General features: G+C 40.2%; 1 protein-coding gene across 12 annotated transcripts in view; it reads right to left on the bottom strand.

Annotated features, from left to right (window-relative positions):
* LOC118793959 (nuclear factor 1 X-type-like) overlaps positions 1-25,000 on the bottom strand; it is a 156,756-nt gene that overhangs the window by 94,542 nt on the left and 37,214 nt on the right. For 10 of the 12 annotated variants that reach the window (XR_005005714.1, XM_036552063.1, XM_036552070.1 and 7 more), the window contains exon 1: positions 3,633-4,241. Coding sequence is in view for 11 of the 12 variants with exons in the window: in XM_036552063.1 (XP_036407956.1) it covers positions 3,633-4,221 (589 nt within the window). In the remaining variant the exon portion in view is untranslated. Of the gene's footprint in view, positions 1-3,632; positions 4,242-4,717; positions 4,937-25,000 lie in introns of those variants that run through there. The other 2 variants (XM_036552066.1, XM_036552064.1) reach the window with 2 other exon arrangements.

The following is a 25,000-nucleotide window of genomic DNA, read 5'->3' as shown; positions in this document are numbered from 1 at the left end:
CAACTTAATATCTGTCAAATAACCTTCAAGGACTTAGTCATATCTATATTAGGAAAGGGCAATAAGTTATTAATTATATATTACTTAATCATCTAATCAGAAGTAGATAAAATCATGTTAAGGTCAGCTGCAACTTTATAATAAGGGTCCAACAAAGATTAAAACAAAATAGATATAGCCTACTATTTATTAATACAAAAGTAAATATGAAGAGGAAGTGACAATAAATACAGTTGTGATCATCAACTTTTTGTAAAAGTATTAATTAGCTGTTAGTAAGGGTCTATGATGACATGTAATTGCATAATAACAATTTATAACATATATAATTGCATCTTAATTTATGTAATTTATTAATTATTGATAGATCATTAAGAAGTCATTAATTACATGTAAAGTTGCTATGGGTTATTATAGTAACTAATGGTTTGTATGTAAACACTTAATTTTTAAATAATGAAAAGAAGACTATATAGTAATACCAATAAGCTACAGTAATTATTAACAATCATCAACAAACTATCAGGTAATGGCTACTTTGCTATTTATTGTGGCCTGTTATTATAAAGTATTACCGATATCTCTCCCTCTCCCCCTTTGAGGGCTCTTTTAACCACAGCCAGTTAATTCACCATTGATTCTGAATGGATGGATTCAAAGAGAAAATAGCAATTTCATTAACTAAAAATAGGGATTTCATTAACCTGATCTGTTTTCAGGTCTGACTTCTGCATTCAAGAGAAGGACTAGGAAGAATACCCTACCAAACCCAGAACAGAAGGGCATTCTGGGCCGCATTTACATTGCTAGCAAAATCATGTCAATGATCGTCACCAACCTACTATGCTCAGCTTTTCTGAGGAAGTCACATTTATGTGTTTGCATCACATAAATTAATATTTTTGGCAATGGGGCATATTTGAAAAAAAAAAAACCCCACAAAATAAATTGTCTTCAAACCATACCATTTTTGAGTATCTCTCTGTTGTGTCATGCTAAAGGTTTGTGCCAGGACCTTTGTTAGCATGGCTTTGTTAGCGTTCAAGAATTCTGTAGTTTGTTTAACAATGGCTATAGCTCTTTTTTCCTCTTTAGTCCTCATCTAAATCCTCCTCTCTGTTTCCCCCAATTTCCCTGCGACACAACCTTTCGACAGCCTTGCCTGTCCTGGTTTGGGTCCCTGCAGTGCTGAGCCAGATGTCCAAGCACTGTCTGTGCCACAAGCTTGGGAAGTCAGCTTGGCAGAGGTGAAGATGCAGTCAGGCACACTGACTTTTCCTCTGTGTCAAGACCAGTGAGAATCGGCAAAGTTTCCCAGCCACTCCAGCTGTATTCCTACCAGGCGCATAAACCAAACTTAGACAGGACCCACTTCTTTTCTGGTTGCTGTTAATCAAAACTAAATAAAAGAGGCCCTATGTCACTGATCTTGTGATATCATTAGAGCCTCTCAGAGCCCAGGAAATTATTAATTGCAGATTATCTCAATGAGGGAAATCACAATAGCCACTGTGGAGCCTCAAGTGCATGGTGACAGCTGTGGTCTCATTGACTCCCCAGATGAACATCAAATGACTGGCTCTCTAGAACATGCACCATCACAGGGTTGCTGCTTTTAGTTAAACACAGTTCTCTGGTACTCCATCCATCTCCCTCACCCCTGCTCTTTTTTTCTTCCTGTTGTTTGTTTTTATGTTTTCAGAATCTTTCTGCACCGGACCAGTGCAATGGGTCAAACATTAGACCCCTCTGCCGTAGGCTTGGACCATTTCAAGGGAATTTTGTTCCTGCCAGCCAACAATTTAAATGCAGCTCCTTCCTGTCTCTTTACAATGTAAACAAAACATGTCGAGAGAAACTACCACTTAACAGATCACACACACACACACACACACACACACACACACACACACACACACACACACACACACACAGACACACAGTTAGAAGCGGCATTAGACTAAGAGAACAGGAGTAAAAAGAGAGGACCGGCGAAGGGTAACACCACACCTCTGGCACAGAGCGTGACCAGGCGCTAATCCCAGCCAGGTTTGGTGAAGCCAGATAAAGGCACCAGGACATAGCAGATTAACCAGCCCAGATAAAAGCACATTGCACACTAGCTAGGGTGTATTAGCTAAAGCTACAGCGCTGTGAGGTCCAGATAATGTTGTATGCTGTGTGGAATTGAAACTGCTCAAAAGCATGTTAAAATGGACTAACCTGTGATGAAAAGCTAAGATGTGCACCCCATGGTGTTATACTGTAACTATATGGTGGTAATGCAGTGTAAAGTATGGCATTGTTGTTAAGTTTTGTAACACTGAGCTGTGCAGTTACTGCACTATGGTTGGGCTTTAACTTTACCATACATTTGTATATAAAATGTTAAAATGTAATGTTAATATGTAATGTCATAAATGTTATAATGTAATTCACTGGTAAACTGCTACTCTCCAGTACTTTTTCCTTACAAATATTCAATGTTAAAAAAACAATGCTTGACAGATTCAAGAACTGAAGATAAATAGAGCAGCCAAGTGAGACAGAGTAGTAAGTAATCCAAAATGTTCCTCTTTATGTGCCAGTACATTCCTAAGGTGGAGTATTAACAACCACTTCAGGAAAATCATAAACCATTTCATCCCGACAGGATTTTTCACCTTTTAAAATATACCTAGTGATTTAAGCTTCAATTCAATTAAATACTTCAGTCACCTTCTTCTTACAATTCATTTGGTTGTACTATGGGTCTTAAAACCAAGATTTAGCTTTGACCATTTGTCATGAAAACAAAGATGAATATATATTGCTTAAAATGTATAAATTCATATAGGAGGATTTTTACAAGTGCAACGATGCCAAACGGAATCAATCCTCAACTTTAAAGTCCATCGTGTGGCGCAGTAACTGCCACGCTAAAAAAAAAAAAACAAACATAATGATATGCGTATATGTATATTAAAAGGTGTTTGTATATATGTTAAGGGAAGATGTGGGAGTTATAGTTAGGTATGACCTTTTTCCTCAAGTAATTTTTGCACATAAATACTAAGGGAAAACAGAAATTTAACAAAACCACAAATATCGTACATTCAACACGAATTTCCTTTGTCTTGAAATGTGAATCTAAAAATCATCAAACTGACAGAATGTATTAGCGAGCTGGCATGTTTACGGAGCAGGCTAACAGTCATGTCGTGCATCTTCACGACACTGAGGCTGCCTCTCAGGCACGTGGCTGAACCAGACGCGGACAGAGACAGAGAAACTCGCCGCTCATCTTTCAAAAGATCTGGTACGAGGCCAGCAGCACAAGGCGAGTCTGCCTCACTGTGGTCCACAGAAACAGACATATGACAACACAAATCAGCATCACAGAAATCCCGTTTGCAAAAAAGGTAAGTTTTTTAATGTTATTGTAGGCTATTAACATGTTCTTATCATTTAAAATGTAATTTAAAATATTTCATATCAGGGTACAGAAATTTATTGCCTGTTTTTATATATGCTGTTAATAGTTCAGTAAAGTTGAGAAAACCTTTGGAAAATGACACTATGACCTGACACAAAACCATACAAAGGCACAGTGTGTGAGTGGGCTGCCGCTCTGTGCCATTCGGCACACTGACCTGGAGTGTGGACGAAGTAAGCCAGATAGAGGTCAAGCTCCTTGACAGAGACGCCGATGTGGTGTGGCTGGACACACAGGCCGTGGTTGGAGCACTGGGACGACTTAACCAACCGCTCACCGTCTGTGCTCTCCAGCGGGCTGCCCTTGAAGAGGATGACCATCACCAGGTCCAGGCGCCACACCTTGTCGGCCTGCCTCAGGCAGTCGATGCGGCGGATCTTGCCCTTCTGGTCAGGGTTGGACAGCACGCAGCAGGGTGGCTTCTTCCCAGTGATGGTCAGTACAAAGTCCTCGCGGAACTCAGGCCGGATGTCCTTGCGCAACTTGGCCAGGAGCCGTGACGCCCACTTTTGCTTAATCTCGGGCTTTTCACCCAACAGCTCATCCTTCACCGCGCACTCCTCATCCTTCGTCATCCTCTTCTCATGCTTCTTGAAGTACTTGCGCTTGCGTGCCTGCAAGTTGAACCAGGTATAGGAGAAGGCCCGCACATGGGGCAACAGGGCTTCAATGAAGGGGTGAAACTCATCCTTTAGGGAGAAAGGGAGAGGGGACATGTAATCAGCACAAAAGCCATGGGCTGGCATATTATTTCACAGCATTAGACATTTCCACACTGTGAGTATTACATGAGAGAATAAAATAGAAAACATAGAATACATTACTATTAATATATAGAAAATATGCTCAAATACAGAGATGTAAACCTACTTTTATGCCAAAATATCTGATTAAAAATTATAATCTATATGCAATGCACAAGAAATTGGCACTGGCCAAATCACAATTCTACAGACAATCAACAAATAATCCTAATGCATGAATATAAATTCAGTGAAGACAGAGTTAATGAATGAGCTTTATAACAAACCAAGCAGAGCCCTGTGTCTCTGAATGTAATCAGATTCAACTTGCTGCCCTTGGTTGCCTACACTACTTGGTGTTCCATGGCAAAGCATTGCTACAGCCATAGCTTTGGCACATGCAAAAGATATATGTCCTCTCCATTTTTCCATTTGTTTTGCAACTTCCAACAGATAACAGCACAGCAGGAGACAGATGTACACACAGCCCGGTAGTTACCATTTTGCACTGTCATTATAAATTCAGCATGTCGATGGCAAAGGAAAAAAGTATTCACACAGGTGTTCTCCCAGGTGAGAGTGACCGCCACTCAAGCCGAGAGAGAAAGTGAACCGGAAATGGCAAAGCCGGAAAAAAAAGTTTAAATTGGTACTGAAGAAGCAAGCAGAACAAGCCTGACTTGTCCTTGAGAAGAAGGAAAAAAACACACTGAGAAAAAAACAAGGGATCGTCAGGACATAGGCTGGGGAGGTTGGGGGGGGGGTAGGCACAACACCAGCATGAGATCCTTGGTGGAGCTTGGAGTGAGAAGAGAGGAATTAAAAAAGAGGAAAAAAAAACAAAGAAAAAAAGACAAGGCACGGGGTGCCTGTATAAAAAAAAAAAATAGAAAAAAAGTAGAAAAAGGAATAGAATTGCTTAAAATAAACTCTTCTTTTGCTCTTTCCAAAAAAATCTAACTAAAGGCAGTACGGTAAATGACACTGCTGTTTGCTCAGATCTGTGGGACCCGTGTAAGAAAGGGGGGGGGGGGGTAAAAAACAAGAAAAACGCGAGAAGTGAATGAACGTTGGAACACCGCATACGACCACTGGCAAACCCAAGTGTGCTGTTTCCCCCTTCTTCTCTCCAGCTCTCTCTCTCTCTTGCCCGCTCTCGCTCTCTCCACGCTCTTTCCCAAGCCATTGCCTGAGAATTTGCCAATGCATGCAGGGCCCACCTATTTGGCAACGAGACACCCACAGCCCAGCCAATGCCTTTGCTTCAAGAGCTGAAAAGGAGGGAAAAGAGGGCCAGGGGTGGGGGGTTGGTGGCAAAGGGAGGGTGGGTGGGCCTGGGTGAGAGAGAAAGATACACAGTGTCCAGTTTGTCTGACGACACACGATTTGCCAAATCGACAAGTTCCTATCTCATGTGCAAGCAAAATCACAAACCTCACCGTTCACAAACCCCGCCTTTACCACCATGGCTACTCCTTGCTCCTTTCTCCTCCCCTCCTCCCTGTCCACCTGCTTACATCACACTGTGTGTGAAATTGTCAGTGTTATGCCAATTGCAGAAGTTTCACTCTGATGGTTTGCCTTATTTGCAGTTGTTGTTAATTCCTAGTTCACCTCAGAATACCAGAGGCATTAGCTGTTTTTACCAAGTTGTTTTTGGTTATTATTGTCATTAGTTGAAAGTGCTGGACAATGTGTTCCTAGAACAATTAATATCATCTGAAATTTTAGATTTATCAGCAAAGCAACTGTTGAGTTTTTTTTCTATGTGACTGTATTATTGTCTGAAAATCTGACAAGAGACAAAAATGTCTGCTTGAGCCTACATGACCTTCACTTGGAATTAAGCCTTTTTGCTTCCCCCCATGATGAACCTATTGAGTCATCACTGAGTAAACTCTGTCCAGATCAAAACACACACACACACAGATGTAGAAGGAGATGTAGACTGGAAAGAGGAGAGGGGAGACGGGGGTCTGTCTGGCTCTGTTTAAAAGAGAGGGTCTCGCTCAGGTCGGGGTGTCGTGGGAGGAGGAGGGGGGATATGGGTACTACTGGGTAACATTTCTTAGCTGCCGTTATTAAGCCATGGCTGAAATTCCGTCCAGGAAAGACAACAACACAACTGCAACCACACGACTGCAACTAAGTGCCAGCTGAATCCAAACTCTGTCCCAACACAATATAACAATGCAAACAATATGATACCCAAACGCCACTTTAAATTTTAATGTTGGTACGCTTCACATTTCACTCCTCCCCCTGGAGTAAACAGGTCTCACCCTTTTATTAACTGTCTGAATGCCTCATTATAAATGTTTGCATTTCAAAAACATTTAATTTTATTTGTACTCAATACTTAGTGAAGATACTTGCATATTGAGTACCAAAAGCAGGTTATATTTGTTTAATAATTCACATCAACATTAACATTTTAACTTTTAAATGTAGATTTCTTTGGCTGACTGACTTCATCGAATAATGTAGCTACGTGCTGTGACCCACACAATACATTTCAGCATTTACTGGATCGCCGTGACCACGAGCATACGCAACGTCTTTAGGAAACTTGAATTCCTTACACTTTTTTCAACGAATCGCGAATTAGGCAGCATTGCTAAGAATAACAAATGTCATAAATCCTAAGGTATACAGCAATGCATATAAGACAAAGAAGAAAATAGTAAAAAATTAGGTTTTATAAGATACCGCATTGTATCTCGACAGTCCACTCCGTCTCTGAAGCTGGACCTGACAGTTTAGACTTTGCTGCTACTGCAGTTATTACACACAGAAATGTAAATGCAAGACATCGCTAACATTACCGGACAGCACATTCAGAGAGAGGTAAAACTAAACCCCAACTGGCCGAACTTAAGTTGTTCTACAAATCAGGCCCGATCTTCTTTATAACACATTTTACCACCTCTTTTTTGCAACATGTAACAGGCTTGAAAGGCCAGTGAGAAGAACTCAAACACATGAGCAACCGAGTCTTATAAATGATACACTGATTTTGAAAAATTAAAACTGCTTTTTGTTCATTTTTAATGATGATAATCAACTTTACTTCCAAATGGCGACTACTGACTCCTGATTTTGTGTTCATTCCTAGCGGGGTCAAACAAGCCAAGAACCCGACAAAGGCACTTTCCAAACACCAGTACTGTAAAACAAGCGAGCAGTATTACACAACATGTCAAATAAACAGCAAAAAGAATGATCCCAGTACATATGAACACTTTTAGTGAATATTTAAACATTCAAAAACAGAATGAATCGTTCACACCTTAACAGGCCATGTTGGAAAAAAGGTCTTTGCCAATAAAACAAAATTTCAACAATGTGAAATAAAAGACGGTTCCAAACTTTAAACAGCCAAGAAACCAAATTAAGCAGGATACTGAGTGAAAACAACAAGGTGCTGCGGTGAGCAGTAAAAAACGAGGTCTCCTCGCATATGGTCTTACAACGGTACGATCTGCTGGAGCAGTTTAATGGGCCGAAGTTTCCACGCAACTTCCTCGGGCACCACAAACGGCATAAATGTCCTTCTGACAGTTACCGGGAATGACGCCTCATCTCACCGCCGTACAATCAACTGTTTCTCAGTAGTGCAAAGCCCCTCGAAACAGCCGACTTGAGACAGAGCTACGGCGGTCTGCGCAAACGCAAGACTAGGCCCCTCTCCTGGTTCTCTGAAAAGAGGGCTCATCTACAGACAAATAGATTTATAGATGGTCAGGAACACCGGCTGTTATCACATTTACTCATTTAGCAGACGCTTTTATCCAAAGCGACTTACAACACGAGGAATACATTCAAGCTACAGTATGAAAGGAGGCCTTGTAGTAGGCATGAAGTGCTAAGGGAGCTGTAAGGGATAAAGCAAGACAATGCAGACAGAAAGGTGGACCGATAAGTGCTATAAGATAAAGTGCAACAGAATAAGGTGAGGGTTAGAAATGTTAGTATGTTAGGCGAGAAGGTGAGTTCGGAAGAAGTGAGTCTTCAAGAGATTCTTGAAGATAGAGAGGGACGCCCCTGCTCTTATAGCCTTTGGTAGCTCGTTCCACCAACGAGGAACTGCCTGCGAGAACTGCCTGGACTGGGCTTGCCTTGTGCATAGGGAAGGCAATGCCAGGCGATGTTCATGCGAGGAACGCGGTGATCGATTGGGAGTATAAGCCATTAAGATGGAGTTCAAGTAGATGGGAGCGGAGCCGGCAAACACTCTATAAGAGAGCATTAGTGACTTGAACTTTATACGGGCGGCTGCTGGTCACGTGATCACGTAGACTAATGTGTCCTGAAATGGTAACATTGGCTATTAAAACTCTTGCAGTTTTTCCATAAAGAGGCACAAACTGTAGTCTGGCAGTAAAGTAAATATTTGAAATTTTTTTTTTTACATATAAATCTACATTGTTTTGATAATTTCATAGTTTCATTCTACTGTTGATATTCTCTTGAACGTGAACTGGCCGACTACTTGTTTAAAAACTCACGGAGTCAGCCTTCCAGTATGACGGCGTATCTCGCAAACAAGTCAGAATTCCAAAAATGGATTTTTGTGAAGCACTTCAAATATTAATGCTAAAAAGGTAAGCATGCATCGAGTAGACAGGACAGAGCGAGAAACGCGCGCGCTGTAAGGAGTTTGGCAATCACTTGCAACCACATCATGCACGGGCCATTTGTGTTACTTTATCATCATCAGTCAAATTTGGTTTTATTTTTTAAAACAAAAACAGGTTAACGTGCACTGATGCTGTTAAAACAAACTAACAAGCAAGCAAGCAAGCAACAAGACTAAGTTTACAAATACATAATTTCAAAACATTGTTGGAGCAAAGCTATTTGTAGTAGTCTTTTACATCAAGACGTATAAATTCAACAGTATAAACCAAAACAATCCATGTTTTAACGAGTCACAGATAATGTAAAAGAAGATCTCTTGGATCCATGGAAACTACCCCTCACTTCCTGCTTCTCAGATACAGGGGATGAACAGAGAACACCTATGGCGATATTCATAAAATTTGACAGTCTAAAAAAAAGCATAAAGAAATAACACATAATCAAATAATATCTCAGTATGAATGAATCGACTTTTAATTTTAAGTGAATTGTGTGTCCTAATAAGATTTATTTCGATTAGGATCGATATTCAAAACGCTCTTGTAGTATAACTGTTAAATTTTTGCATAAAAAAAAAGAATTATACAATTACCTTTTTACGTAATCGTCAACACAAGGCACGCACGTAGGAAATAATATAACATGTCCAGAAAAAACTACTTTACAATGTCCAATGTCACTGTTATAATATGAAATGAGAAAAATGACATATGGTTGAAGATCGTTCCATTAACTTTACAAAATATCAGATTAAAACGTTATTGTTTTAGCTCATAAAAAGAGGTTACATTAATTTATGCATGTATTGAGTTTAATATTCAACAGGTCTGTTGACGCTGTTTTACGCACCTTTTAAATTACTTCGAATTGCCCGTCCACGTGTTCGTGTGGATTGTGTTTCCTACTTAAATATTTTTAATCTTCTTCATTGAATTAAAAAGGAGAGACAAACAGCTCACATCTCATACATTGACCAGGAAAAAAATCTACAATAGGTCTATGCGACTGGCAAGTCTAAATGTTTAATGTAGTGCTGGCGATAACAATTTTAGGATTTCATTTCTGATTAATTCTCAGAACAGCTCTCAGGTAAGAAGAAAATGTTTTCGTTTTAGGCAGTCGTGTCGTAGCCAACTCCTCAACTTGGTGCTGGTTTCAGGGTCATTTGGACATAAGACGTCTGATGTATTTATGTGTACTACGGCTGATCAGGGCTTTTTTGTCTTGATAGTAATACTTGGCCAGGCTTGTCTTTAAATTGGCAAAGCCTATGCCAATTTTATGTTTTGATTGTCTGCATGATAAACAACAAAGTAGGCCCGTATTTCATAAAGTTACAAATTTCACAGTGTATTCGTCAACGGTTATTGTTAACTGTGTTCATGACGAAGCTTAAGCCATAAAAAGCTGTATTTATCACACAAAGCTAAACAGAAAGAAATGGTCGTGCGTATGTCTATATTCTGAACGTGTCCTTACAACCCCCCAGTTAGAGTTGCCAAAAGCAGATTAACTCTTTCAGAGACGGATTTAAAAGAACTGCTAACCCGAACAATTAATCAGAATGATATTGGACATGAACAGGTTTTTCAAGCATAATCATTATTATAGTACGTACGTTTTTTCATCCTCCCTAGAGCCTTAACTTTGAGTAAGGAATACGAAATGTTATATACATTCCCCGTTATTGTTATGATTGCATTTTGACTTTAAATTAAGCCGAAATGCGTTTCTTATAAACCATGCATAGAACTGCACGTTTGCTCAGTTTTAACTGCTGGAGCTGCTGAACTAAGTGAACGAATTTTGCCGCATATTGTTTGAAAAATAGTCTAAAGATGAATGCAGTGTTTATATTTAGCTCCTCATTAAAATGGCCACATAAACACTGTCACATATGTTAAGAAATTTTCGGGAGTATCTAAAGGAACCATTTTTAATCTATTAAAATTTTCCCAAACTACAGGACACCTGCAAAAACCGTAACAGTCTCCATCTTTTAAAAGGTGATTTACTCCCAACAACCAGAAGGAATGTATCTCATAATCGCTATGTCCCACTAATCAAAACAAATAATAGGAACCTGTTATCTTCATAGTTGTAAAATAACCATAACACTGATAGCCATAATATCCAGACGAACTCCATAATATATCTGATTACATTTCAAAGTTCTTTGCATGAAACCCTTGCAATTTTTAGCCTTGCTTTGTAAGTAGATCTTGGCGTCCACTAGGCGACAATACTCAAGTGAAATGTTCCCTTACGACATACAAAAAAAAAAAAAAAAAAAAAAACGCGACTCAATAAAGTAATATAAATAGGCATAAATAGAAGGAATAGAGAATTGAGAAAATTGAAGAAAATTAGACTTGTTCGCGTTGTAGTTTTTAAGGTCAACTTAAAAACTACAACGCGAGCCTATTCTCTGACGCCACGCATTTTAACACGTTTCTATACAGAATGGTTAACGAAGAGGAAATATTTGGACAAGGGAGAGGAAGAAGACCAGGGAGAGTAGTAGCTGGACCAGGCAGAGGAGGAGTTGGACCAGGGAGAGGAGTAGCCAGACCAGGGATAGGAGTAGCTGTACCAGGCAGAGGAGTAGTTGGACCAGGACAAGGAAGAAGGAGAGGTAGGGGGAGAGGAGTAAGAATGCGTGCATCACATGACCAAATGTCCCTCCTGGATGCAATGGATGCCGGCTGCAGAGACATCTCAGCTGAAGACTGCCAGGGGTGGATAAGGCATGCCAAGCGTTTCTATCCAAGGTGCACAGCGAGAGACGACATAAGATGTGATGTGGACGAGAACATGCGGCCAAATGCTGAAGATCAGATAGATTAGAACAGGACTGTGCATGTTTGTGTTTTTCCCCCCTTCTGTGCCTTTTTACTGTATTTGTGTATTTTATTTTTACACAATTGGGAACCAAAGGCCATGTATGTTGGATTTTTTGTTGATCACTGGCAGCAATTTCACGTTGCTAATAAAGCTTTTACTGCAACAATTCTGTCACTTACTATTTTTTTCTACTGTACATTTTATAAAGTAAAGACTCATTCACTTTTAGATCGTATGTTGCCAAAAATGCACACATTCGACACTCAACCAAAAAATGTAGAGTGGTTTACAGTAAAAGGAAACTGAATTATAAAAAAAATGGATTTCACATTGTCTGTTGTAGGTAGAACTGAAACATAAAAAGTAACACAGTTTTTATAATGCCATCAACTGTTAGTATTTTGAAAGTCATTGTGCTATGATTGACTATATGTTCCTCATGGATAGAAAACATGTGCTAGTGTTTTGAAAGAATGATTTGATATTGAGTCGGGTTTGCCATGTTTTGATAGAGTGTTAAGAATTTAGAAAAAGTATCTTAAGTATAGGTAAACGCTTGTTAGCAATTGTAAAAAAAAAAAAATAAATAAAAAAATAATCCAGCAAGCAATAGAAATAATTCAAGTACGAATAAAGTTAAGCAAGATTGCAATCAAAGTCAAAGTTTGTGATTAATCACTGCCAGGTCAGCAAAGATTTGTGTATGTAGATAAAGCTTAATATCGTGTCTTTTCGATGAAGTTACACCTTGGATTCACTCACTGATTAATCTTTTCTGAAGCAAGGCTCTATTCGTGGCGCTGTCATGCAAAATAAGACGAAAACACATTATACTAACGAAAACACAAAGTTCAAGTATCCCTATGATTCTAAAGACCTGCCTTTAATTAACCCTGTACCGATTTTCAAAATTAAACACACATACATGATTTTTTTTTTTCATTTAAAATAAAAACGTCACTTTGACGCATTCCCGCGCTTATCCGCCGATTAACTTCGCCGTTGTTGAATAGGCTATAGGTGTCCGGGACACCGTAAAACCGGCGGCTGTATGAAACCGTGAGATGTAGAACGTAGGCTATTTGAGAGGTAAACGGACACCCACATAGCAGAGACATTTGGCGTGAAGCTGGCACAGGTGGCATTCAGTCGGCACTGGCATAAGGCATATGAACTGAACATGGCCCAGGTGTGGCAGAGGTGGCACCGTCTTAAAGGCGGCAAACAAGATATGCGCCAGTTGTTAGTATTTGGCCCAGATGTTAAATTAGAACTGCGGGTCACATATGTATGGCCAGTATTGTCCCGCAGTTAAAATGTAATTTCAGATATTTTTGTGTAAGGTGCCAATATTTATTTAATACTTATTATTATTATTATTTAATAACAAGTATAACGGCAACAAAGGCATGTACTTGCAATTACAAATATAATTGCTACCGTATTTAATTTCATAGGACTGCCATGTGACAGTGAAATCTCTTATAGCTCACCAACGTATCCACTTTTTTATTTATCCACTCAATGTAGGCTGCATAATTTACAGTTGACTGCAGCGTCACCGGAACAAGTATCCCGCCAATGGTCGAGGCTGCTGACTCACTGCACTCACGACTGTGGACTGCCATTTGCCCAACACACTCGTGATAATAACCAGCAAAGAAGTGGTAAGTGAGAAACATTCATTTTATGTTTACGATAACGTTACTTTTTTAGACAGTATATTGGCAGTTAGCCCCATCGTTAACATTCAAGCCAGACTCCCGACAGAACGTTTTCTTTGTAAACTAACAAGGTATAATCTATCTAGCTAATCGTTGTATTAAAATTCGGTTAATGAAAGGATGCTATTTTGGGCGAAGCTGTTTTGCAATGAAATTTTTATGACAAAAGTAACAGCAGGCATTTCGTGGCATTTGGAGAAGCACGCGCAACCATCACACCAAGGCCATAGCCAGTGGTGGGTTTTAGTGCAGCCCCCTATTAAAATTTCAAATATTCAAAAAAATACTTTAAGTTTTATAAGATTATTTATATCAAGGTAGTGTCACTAATCTTGAATTGAGTGACGTTATTGTCTGATGTCATATAAATTTCATTGCAAAACAGCTTAGCCAAAAATAGCGTCTTGTCATTGACATTTCATTCTCATTTTAAGCTATTAAAATATATATTTATATATTAAATCATTTGGAATATTCTTCTTTGTCTGTTTCAGGTTGAAGGTCAAAAAGGAGGAGAGGAAGAGAGAGGAGAGGAGGGGACTGGAAGAGCGGAGAGGAAGAGAGATTGTCTGACAAATGACATTTTACAGTTTTGCAAATGGCTTGATGCGAAAAATCAATAAATATTTGTATGTGTATTTGTGTGTGTATTAATGAAGTGGCTTGGTTAAGGTTTGTGCTGAATCTTGTCTGGTCCAACATAGGGCCAGCTATGGTCATACAGTTGGCTGAGATATGGCGATGTCATGGGCTTCTGTGTTCTGGCAACCAGATCTGGACCACCTGTGGACCGTAATTCATTGCTGTATTTGGGCCGAGTGTAAGTGAGCTGTGAGCTGTGAGTGTAGCAGACGAATTTTGCTATGTGGGCAGTTAATGACCCAAACGCATTCATGTAGACCAAGGGCTTGTACACAATGTCCACTTTTTTTTTTTTTTTTTTTTGAAAAAACGGTGGCTAGACCGGATGACAACGGTCAGACATCGGTTCAGCGCAGCGACTGATATCGTCATTGTTATTATTTTCCTTTTTGTTGACAGAAAATAGCCATGGCGAAAATTAAGAAATGATTAAATCATAAATCCTTTTTAAAAATATGATTTTAACTTTAGATTTAAAAGTTAGATTTAAAATAGTATTTCATGGTATTTTGAAGCCAAAATAGAATCAAGGCAGGATAAAAACAAACAACCTAAATCGCTAAATGGTAATGGTAATAAGCGGCAGTTGACAGTTGTCTTTGTAGAACCTACCTGAACTGACAATATCATGGTCGTACCATTATCGTGGTAAAGCGGTTTCTCTGAAAAGGGAGAAAGGCTTGTCTTGGGCTACCAGATACTCATCATGTACCATTTTTGTTTATATTGCTCAACTTTACATTACTCCAACACGCGCCTTAAAATCTATTTTGTTTCCACTTGTGTGTAAAAGACTTTTCTCTTTGTACTGCAAGCGTGTCAGTGTTAATTGCAAACCGATTCAACATCTTTTCGAAAAAAAGTCACATGATATAAATGTCACCGTATATATTACTTTACTGATCTGAAATCATGGGGTAAAATTCGAAAATTTGGGTACATTTTTTTAAAAAAACGTCAGCCATCTATCATTTTTGTTTTTTACATACAGAAATAAGAGTGCACATATACCCGCAGAATAATCGACTGTGTAAGTTTCAGCAAAGTTTAAACTAATGAAAATACATGCCAGTGCATACACACTTTGATATTATTATTATGAATCCATTTTTCAGTGATAAAACACTTGCCAATTGTGGCTATCTTAATTTTAGGCTAGAGGCTATTTATTTATTTAATTAATAATTTAATTAAACCAGCACACAATTAACACGGAAAAAGGAGGCGTAAATTTTCCCTCCGACTATACGATTTTAAAATATACATTATGTGCCAAAGGCAAAGAATTCCCAGTTTTGCATTAGATTTATTGCGTAGTAATCTTTTTATAATTATATGACATTTAAAACGCATTTATGAAAGTATCTAAAGCACAGACTTTAAAATATACCAAGACCTATGAATACAAAAGATCTTAAAAATCATTTCAAACCTGTTCTACAACAGAGCTGGCTTTGAAGCTGTCGCTACTACCACTTTAGAGTACGAAAATTACATCGTAAAATTACCACAAAGGTACGTCTGTAACCAAATACAAAAGGGGTCCAGATACAATTTTCTGATATTGTATTACTGCACTAAAAGCATGCCCACTTCAAAATGAAGTTCAATCAAACCACGACGCGCTCTTTTTGTTTGAGCGATAAAGGATAGCAAGTGCCACAATTTTCCTTTAATGTTTTTCTTAATTTCAGCGACCGCAGGTTGCAGAATGTTATGTCAGAAATGACAAAAGAAAAACTTGCTTCAAGTTGTTTGGGACAAAGCCCACTGCGACAGAGGAGTGCAGGTGGGAAGGCACGACAGTGTAAACCGCAAAATCAAGGTTTTTATCATCATGCTAATATACAAAACTGACCGCGCTCTTTGTTGTTAATTTGGAATTCAATGTGTATAAGTACAACTGGGATCTTTTCATGGTAGCATATGTTTAAATGCATGAAGTACAAACTGACAAAAATGACAGAACGGTTGAATCGTTATATATTGGAACGTGAGATGTGCCATGCGCAATTATAGGAATGGAGAAAGACAGGATCGGACGTCTCCATTACTTTATGAATCAGCAATGGTGGGGTAATTGACTTTTAACCACTGGTCTTACTTCCATACAGGAAGAGTCATAGGGTAAGGTCTCGAATTGTAAAACCTATATTTTCTTAACAAATATTTCAAAGAATAAAGCCATGTGAGATTCCTGTCTAAGTGTGCATTTTAAAACTTTTGTCCTTTCATGAAAATGCCTCGAAATTACTTGCACCCATCATAAAACAATTAAAAAATCTAATTCAAATCTAATTCACATACTGAATATAGCAGGAATATATGGATTGGAATATATAGGTTGTTGACATAACATATCGTTTCGACCATGAAGCACTGACCAAATATCTTTTAGATCAAGGAGGTTTAATAGATTGTGAACGAGAGCCTCACGTTTACTCTCGCTCAGAAGAGGGTACGTCCAGAAACGCCTCACAATATTGAACGAACTTACAAACCATACATTTTGACCGTTTAGAAAAAATATTCAAATAAATGTACAAGTATGGATTCAGTCTACACAGAACACAATAATTTCGAACAACACATTTAAACATCTGTCCCTTAAAATACTTTTTAGACTTTTGTCTAAAATGTCCCTCATTTTATGCCGAAAAAGATTGTAACAATGCTTTAGATGCGGTACAGGAAGCTTGGGCCAAACTCTGTGACTTATTGCAGTATTACCTATAGCGTGATTATTATTGTCATAATTCCGATATTTTCGTTATTGATGTCGTTAGTACCATAATGTGTATCAACAAAGGGGAAGTATCTTGTACTGACTGCAACGCAAAAAATGACAAAGAACCGACTGTCTTTCACAGAGAAATTCTGCTCCTTTTTAGTTTTTCCTGAACGGAAGCCAGTATAAACCGTGCCCCGTGACGCACAACAGCTTGTTTTGCCTTAAACAAAGGAAAGCAAAGTCCGCCTTCCAGAAAATCCCGACCTACGATTAATAAATATTTGGGATTCTCCATACAGTAAGCGTCCGTGACCCTTGTAGGTGATTATTGGCCCGCTTTTCGCAGTGAATCAGGCCGGGGCGTCAGTGCTGTTTCCTGCGCGCTGGGCTGCCGCGGTGGTTTCAAGTGCGAGACAGAGGAAAGCAGTGGGTCAGAGACTCGCGCACCCACGCATGGCCGCAGGCGGTGCCAGCCCGGGCAAGCACACATGCCAATACGCCAACACTTTGATGCCCTTTTTCGTTGTAATGCGCTATCATATACAAACGTACCCAGACACCTATCCACACATACCCGAAAGAAGCACACACACGCATGCAAATGCCCCCCTGCAACGCATATACCTGCAAACGCACATATGTAGATGCGAAACAGGGTGAATTTTAGAAGTTAAAATTAGCGACTGGGAGTAGGTATATGCATGGCGGTGCCCCGCTGTCCGATCCCGCCGGCAGACAATTCTATTTCTCAGCTTGTCCTCATTCTCGACGTTCTGACAGTCTCTTGAGTTCTGCTTTGCATTTCCGACAGCGCTGCTGACATTCAAGACTGGCTCTGATAGCACGACAGACCGGTGACATTGACATTCTTACAACCCAGACGTTTCCTTGCTGAATCATACTTTAATTTGTAGGCCCGCCAAACAAGACACACAATCTATCCATGTTCTCAAAATGGGCCAGATTCACCACTCGTGACTCAAAACGATTTGTGCGTAGAGCGTGCATACGAACGAATCTCATGACTGCTCCCGATCACACGCATCCTGTTCGCAAACACACATGTTTGAGAAAGAAGACGTGTTTTTGCCAATGCAAAAAAAAAAAAAAAAATCTGTGCACTTTTCAAATGTACGTGTGAACTATATATACTTTACAACTAAGCAATCGGATTATAATTATTTACTAAATAGTGAATTTGAATGTGTCTGTACTGTAGGTAGCAGAGGTTACGTGCTGAAAAAGCATTTGATGCGCCTATGAGCAAATGAGCTAACACTGACTTCTGAGTTTACTAAAGGTGTGGCGGTTTAGGAAAACAAACATAGGCCTACAGAAATCAGTCCGCACATCATTATTATCTGGGACTAAAAATTCCCCAAAAGAAATAATGTAAACCCAGAGATCTGTATAAAATATGTTTCTTATTTCATCACAAGAGCACAAATGCAAATGAAGTGCAAATCCGCGACCTTTCGGTCAAGCGGCCTTCATCAGTGCTATTCTCCTCTATATAAAGGTACGTGCTAACACTCGCTAATCAGCACGTGCTAACTAACGTGCTGATGACACTGCTGGTCAGCCCACAGACACCACGGGAGGTTACATCAAAGTCAAATTCAAAGTCAACTTTATTGTCAATTCTCCAATATGCACAGGACATACGGAGGATTGAAATTGCGTTTCTCTCAGGCCCACGGTGACAATACAACAGTTCAACATAACACAGTGACACTGAGAGACAAGAACAAGAATTTTCACAGATATACAATAAACACAAATGGCTCAATAACACAGACATAAATAAAATGTGTGACATTAGAGACAGAACAAGCTACAAATATTTACAGCAAGGGCATCAAGGCACATGGTAGGTTTAGAAATATAAAAATATAAATATAAATTCCACAGGATATGATGTAGACTGTTATATACAGTGCTGGCCAAAAGTATTGGCACCCCTGCAATTCTGTCAGATAATGCTCAATTTCTCCCAGAAAATGATTGCAATTACAAATGTTTTGGTAGTAATATCTTCATTTATTTTGCTTGCAATGAAAAAACACAAAAGACAATGAAAAAAAAAATTAAATCAATTATCATTTTACACAAAACTCCAAAAATGGACCGGACAAAAGTATTGGCACCCTCAGCCTAATACTTGGTAGCACAACCTTTGGACAAAATAACTGCGAACAACCGCTTCCGGTATCCATCAATGAGTTTCTTACAATGCTCTGCTGGAATTTTAGACCATTCTTCTTTGGCAAACTGCTCCAGCTCCCTGAGATTTGAAGGGTGCCTTCTCCAAACTGCCATTTTCAGATCTCTCCACAAGTGTTCTATGGGATTCAGGTCTGGACTCATTGCTGGCCACTTTAGAAGTCTCCAGTGCTTTCCCTCAAACCATTTTCTAGTGCTTTTTGAAGTGTGCTTTGGGTCATTGTCCTGCTGGAAGACCCATGACCTCTGAGGGAGACCCAGCTTTCTCACACTGGGTCCTACATTACGCTGCAAAATTTGTTGGTAGTCTTCAGACTTCATAATGCCATGCACACGGTCAAGCAGTCCAGTGCCAGAGGCAGCAAAGCAACCCCAAAACATCAGGGAACCTCCGCCATGTTTGACTGTGGGGACCGTGTTCTTTTCTTTGAAGGCCTCGTTTTTTTTCCTGTAAACTCTATGTTGATGCCTTTTCCCAAAAAGCTCTACTTTTGTCTCATCTGACCAGAGAACATTCTTCCAAAATGTTTTTGGCTTTCTCAGGTAAGTTTTAGCAAACTCCAGCCTGGCTTTTTTATGTCTCTGGGTCAGAAGTGGAGTCTTCCTGGGTATCCTACCATAGAGTCCCTTTTCATTCAGACACCGACGGATAGTACGGGTTGACACTGTTGTACCCTCGGACTGCAGGACAGCTTGAACTTGTCTGGATGTTAGTCGAGGTTCTTTATCCACCATCCGCACAATCTTTCGTTGAAATCTCTCGTCAATTTTTCTTTTCCGTCCACATCTAGGGAGGTTAGCCACAGTGCCATGGGCTTTAAACCTATTGATGACACTGCGCACGGTAGACACAGGAACATTCAGGTCTTTGGAGATGGACTTGTAGCCTTGAGATTGCCCATGCTTCCTCACAATTTTGCTTCTCAAGTCCTCAGACAGTTCTTTGGTCTTCTTTCTTTTCTCCATACTCAATGTGGTACACACAAGGACACAGGACAGAGGTTGAGTCAACTTTAATCCATTTTAACTGGCTGCAAGTGTGATTTAGTGATTGCCACCACCTGTTATGTGTCACAGGTAAGTAACAGGTGCTGTTAATTACACAAATTAGAGAAGCATCACATGATTTTTCAAAGGGTGCCAATACTTTTGTCCGGCCCATTTTTGGAGTTTTGTGTAAATTGATACTTGATTTGACTTTTTTTTCTTTCTCTTTTGTGTTTTTTTATTGCAAGCAAAATAAATGAAGATATTACTACCAAAACATTTGTAATTGCAATCATTTTCTGGGAGAAATTGAGCATTATCTGACAGAATTGCAGGGGTGCCAATACTTTTGGCCAGCACTGTAAGTAAAGTGACTGTGCAGATCTGTGTGAGTTTGTGTGTGATTAATGTTGGGAGTAGGAATGGGTGGAGAATAGTCCAGGCTTCAGTATGGGGGGGTTCAAAGTTCAGTTCTGTGTTGGAGCAGATGGCTGAGGGAGGGAAGAGAGTTCAACTTCCTAACAGCCTGGTGGATGAAGCTGTCCCTCAACCTTGAGGTACGGGCCTGGAGGCTTCTGAATCTCCTCCCCGATGGGAGGGGACTGAAGAGCGTGTGCGAAGGATGAGTGGGGTCAGCAGCAATGCTCTGTGCTTTACGGGCTAGGCGTGTGTTGTAGATGTCCAGGGGGGAGGGGAGTGAGGCACCAGAGATCTTTTCTGCTGCATCCACTATGCGCTGCAGGGTTCTCCTGTTGGCAGTGGTGCAGCTCCCAAACCACACAGTGATGCAGCTGGTAAGGATGCTTTCAATGGTGCCTCGGTAGAAGGAGCACATGATGGGAACTGGGGCTCTGGCTCTCCTCAGTTTGCGGTGGAAGTAGAGGCGTTGCTGAGCTTTCTTGGCCAGTGATGTGGTGTTGTTTGACCAGGAGAGGCCCTCTGTTATGTGCACACCCAGAAACTTGGTGCTGCTCACCCTCTCCACAGCTGCACCATTGATGGTCAGAGGATGATGCTGGGTGTGCTCTCTCCTGAATCTCCTTTGTTTTCTTCACATTCAAGGAGAGATGGTTGTCGCCGCACCACTTGGCAAGTTGGCTCACCTCTGTCCTGTAGTTAGCCTCATCTTTGTTGGTGATGAGACCCACCACAGTTGTGTCATCCGCAAACTTGATGAAGATGTTGCAGCTGTACTTTGGTGTGCAGTCATGGGTCAACAGCGTAAAGAGAAGGGGGCTAAGCACACATCCCTGAGGGGCTCCAGTGTTCAGTATGATGTTGCTGGATGTGTGGTTGCTGACCCGAACTGCCTGTGGTCTTCCAGTGAGGAAGTCCAGTAACCAGTTGCATAATGAAGTGCTAAGGCCTAGGTGATCCAGTTTCTGAATTAACTGCATGGGGATGATTGTGTTGAATGCTGAGCTGAAGTCTATGAACAGCATTCTCACATATGAGTCCTTCTTTTCCAGATGGGTGAGGGCTGAGTGGATAGCAGTGGAGATTGCATCATCTGTGGACCGGTTGGCTCGATATGCAAACTGGAATGGGTCCAGGGAGGGAGGGAGGATGGATTTGATGTGCTGCATGATTAACCGTTTGAAGCACTTCATTAAGATGGGCGTCAGTGTAACAGGGCGGTAGTCATTGAAGCTGGCTGGAGATGGCTTCTTTGGCACAGGTATTATTGTGGTTGCTCTGAAGCAGGTAGGGACAACTGCCTGGCTCAGGGAGGTGTTGAAGATGTCTGTAAAGTTGTGTGGCACAACCAAATACATACAAGGTGATGGGACAATGGGTATATCTGAGGCCTTCACCTATGACATTTACAAATTAAGGGCCGTATTCTCCCATTCACGCGCAATCCTTTTTTGCGCGCCTCCAGTTACGCGCATTTTAGTTACGCGTATTCTCCCCTACGCGCTCCGATCACGCCCACAGCCCTTAACTTCAGAATGAAGAAGGCGTGATTTATTTAGAATAGAAATAGACTGAGCCACAGCCTCGTTTATTTTGGCTGTCGGGAAAACGTGAAACGTGGACCTCCGCATTTACCATGTGAATGTCATTGAAATCCATATCCAATTCAAACCATAAACCAGACTCTGATTTTGAAAATAAATGCAAAGGGAGAGGAGAGCTATAATACAATCGCCTGAAAGGAAAGCGTTTGTTTCTATGTATGACATAAACCCAGAAATAAAGTAAATATACCAAACGACACATGTGCTGGCCCTATGTGTAAATACATGTTTGACGTGTGGAGATACATTAACCCTTTCGCACGTAAGGTATTTTTTATGCTATGTAGCGCGCGTCTCACGTTACATGGTTCGTTATGTTTTCATTAGTGTTATTAAGCTTCTCATAGTTTTCAGTTAGCATTTGGTACATTTTTAATGTTAAATCGCTGTTTCATCAAAACTAAAATTAGCTAGAATTTTTCCAATCTAGTTTTCTAATCGCACCGGTTTTAGCACACGCGCTAAACGGCCAATCACACCGGTGTGACCATACACGCAAAAGGGTTAATAAAAACACACTATTGAGGAAAAGGTGCAACAAAATGCATGTTCCACGCTTGAACTCATGCTGAGTAGCCTATTGTTAAAATTTATTAGTAATCACTCATCATGACTCTTCCAAAGTCTCTCTATTATCTCTACTCTCTATTATCTAAATTGATTAATGAATGGGTAACGCTCTGCTATTTATACTCATCTTAATTGATATTTCTGTTCTATTCTAATTGAACTAATTATTTACCAAGCTTGTTCACAACACCATATGATGTAAAATGTTTTTTTCTGTTTAACAATGTAATATAGGGTTACAAGAAATGCTATTGTAGTTTAAACATAATGGCACAGAAATATCGTACATTTTGAACTTTATTTGTACATGTATAATATGGTGTTTCGCCATGTACTGGCGCTTGACTTACTACAGCCCTCAGAAGCGCTTAAGTCAAGGGCAGAATACGCGTAAATGGTGTTTACATAAAAACGGCCAGATTTTGGGGTTGCACCGGCCGAACCACGTAACTGCCTTCATGGCGCGCAAATCATAGATTTTATTCAAGGGGAGAATACGCGTAGGCTAAAAAGTGCGTAACTGCGCTCTTTTTTGACTTGCGCGCATGGGAGAATACCCCCCCCCCCCCCCCCCCCAAAGTGCGCAAGAATCTAACTGAAGAAGGACCAGCGTTCATCGACTTATGAACAAGATTAAGAACGAAATTGGGTGTTGTCGTACATTTCTTGAATCCAACGTGACTTTTTCGTACACAATTATCCCATGAACAAAATATGTTCGCTTCTACCAACATCTTTATGAATGAGTAATTTTATGTGTATGTATTTACTTGTCCACATTAAATAACATCCTTTCCCCCTTTATTTTAAAGGGCCTGTCGATGCCATTGATTTTTTCATGAACATCACAGACAGCCAAGAAAATTTGTCGTGCTTGTCAAGGTCTCTCCTCTACACTCACTTATCTCCCCACATGCGTCTTAATAATTCAAGCGTTTTTACTGGAGCAGAAATCCTTTTGACCTCATAAACGTCCCCGGACTGTTTTGCACTAAATTGTTGGGGCTGGGGACATGCAAGTTGGTCTTAGATCACTTATAAAGTGCAGAAAAGCACACATGTAATGTCATGTGAGGTCCAACTCCTTTGTCAAGGGTTAAATGCAGCATAATTTCACAAAAACCCTGCATTTTCAAGCAGACAACAGTGTTCCCATCTCTCCTGGGAAACAAAACTTCATTCCAACCACTGCTATCACCCCATTATTGCAGGCTGCAGAGAGTGCGCTGTCGCACTAGCACTGTAAATATCCTTTTCACCATTGTAATAATTCTATTAATATTTAAACCTTAGCGAAAAAAAGTAGCCGAAAATAACCCTTCTTTTTCCGCGTGAGCAGTGCTGAGCGGCCTTTGAAGTGTGATGCGGAATTATTTGTAATTACCTTGGTTTACAAACTGGCACGTTACTATGTGTGAAAATCTGCAAGCAATTTGTGGTGGCTGCTTAGCGTTAAATGCTAACAACACCAGTGTAGGCCGAAAAACACACTGCACACTCCAGTCCCACCTAAGGGTCAACACTGCAGGCACAAGTACATGTCATCAGCCCTGAACCACTCATTATTTGTTTTGCATAATATTGTTGCATATAAAAATAGAAATTTTGCCTGCCCTTCTGTCCTGATTGCCTGATCTGCCTGCTTCCACGGTTTGACCCTGCCTGTTGCTGTTTTGATCCTTGTTTTGCCCTTGGACTGCTTGCCTGGTATTTTGACCCTGCCTGTTTTGGACTGCCTGCTTGTTCAACGATTCTGTTAATAAACTCCTGGAATTGGAGCATTCGTGGTCCGCGTCTGAGTCCGTGCCTGAGTCCTGACAGCTTGCCAGACTTAAGATGTCATTTCTTATGACATATTTACTGTTTCTTCCATCATATCTGTCCATTAGTTTGTGAGAATTCTATTATACTTAGAGTTAAATTCTTATCTCCAGCTGAAATGATCACCCTGAGCTAAAATGCCATGGCTTATTTACCACTCTCCTCAAAATCATGCTGTACACTACATGGCTGTTAACTAAAAAGTTAACCACAGTTCTTTGATCTATTGCACTGGTAGCAACAGCAAAGGAAGTTATCAAAAGTACAAAGATAGAGAACACATGGAACTTGATTTAGACCTCCCGCAATGATTTAGGTGCTATCTGTGTGACTGATCGTGCTCAGCTGGAACGGCTGTGCGCTCTGAGGGATCATTGAGGCTTTCTGGTGACATAAAGGTGCTCCCTCCCTCCCTGTCCTGACATCTTTGATAGCCATACTACTACAAACAACATTCAGTGAATCCTGACACTAACACCTCTAGAGACAGAGATCAAAATGAAAGCATTGCAAAACCTTGAATAAAATAATTATATTATAAATGACATGAATAATGATGCATAAGAAAATATGAAAAA

The sequence above is a fragment of the Megalops cyprinoides genome, chromosome 19 (assembly GCF_013368585.1).
Source record: "Megalops cyprinoides isolate fMegCyp1 chromosome 19, fMegCyp1.pri, whole genome shotgun sequence".
Lineage (NCBI taxonomy): Eukaryota > Metazoa > Chordata > Actinopteri > Elopiformes > Megalopidae > Megalops > Megalops cyprinoides.
Note: the sequence above shows the minus strand (reverse complement) of the source record. Positions and strands in the feature narration are given on the sequence as shown.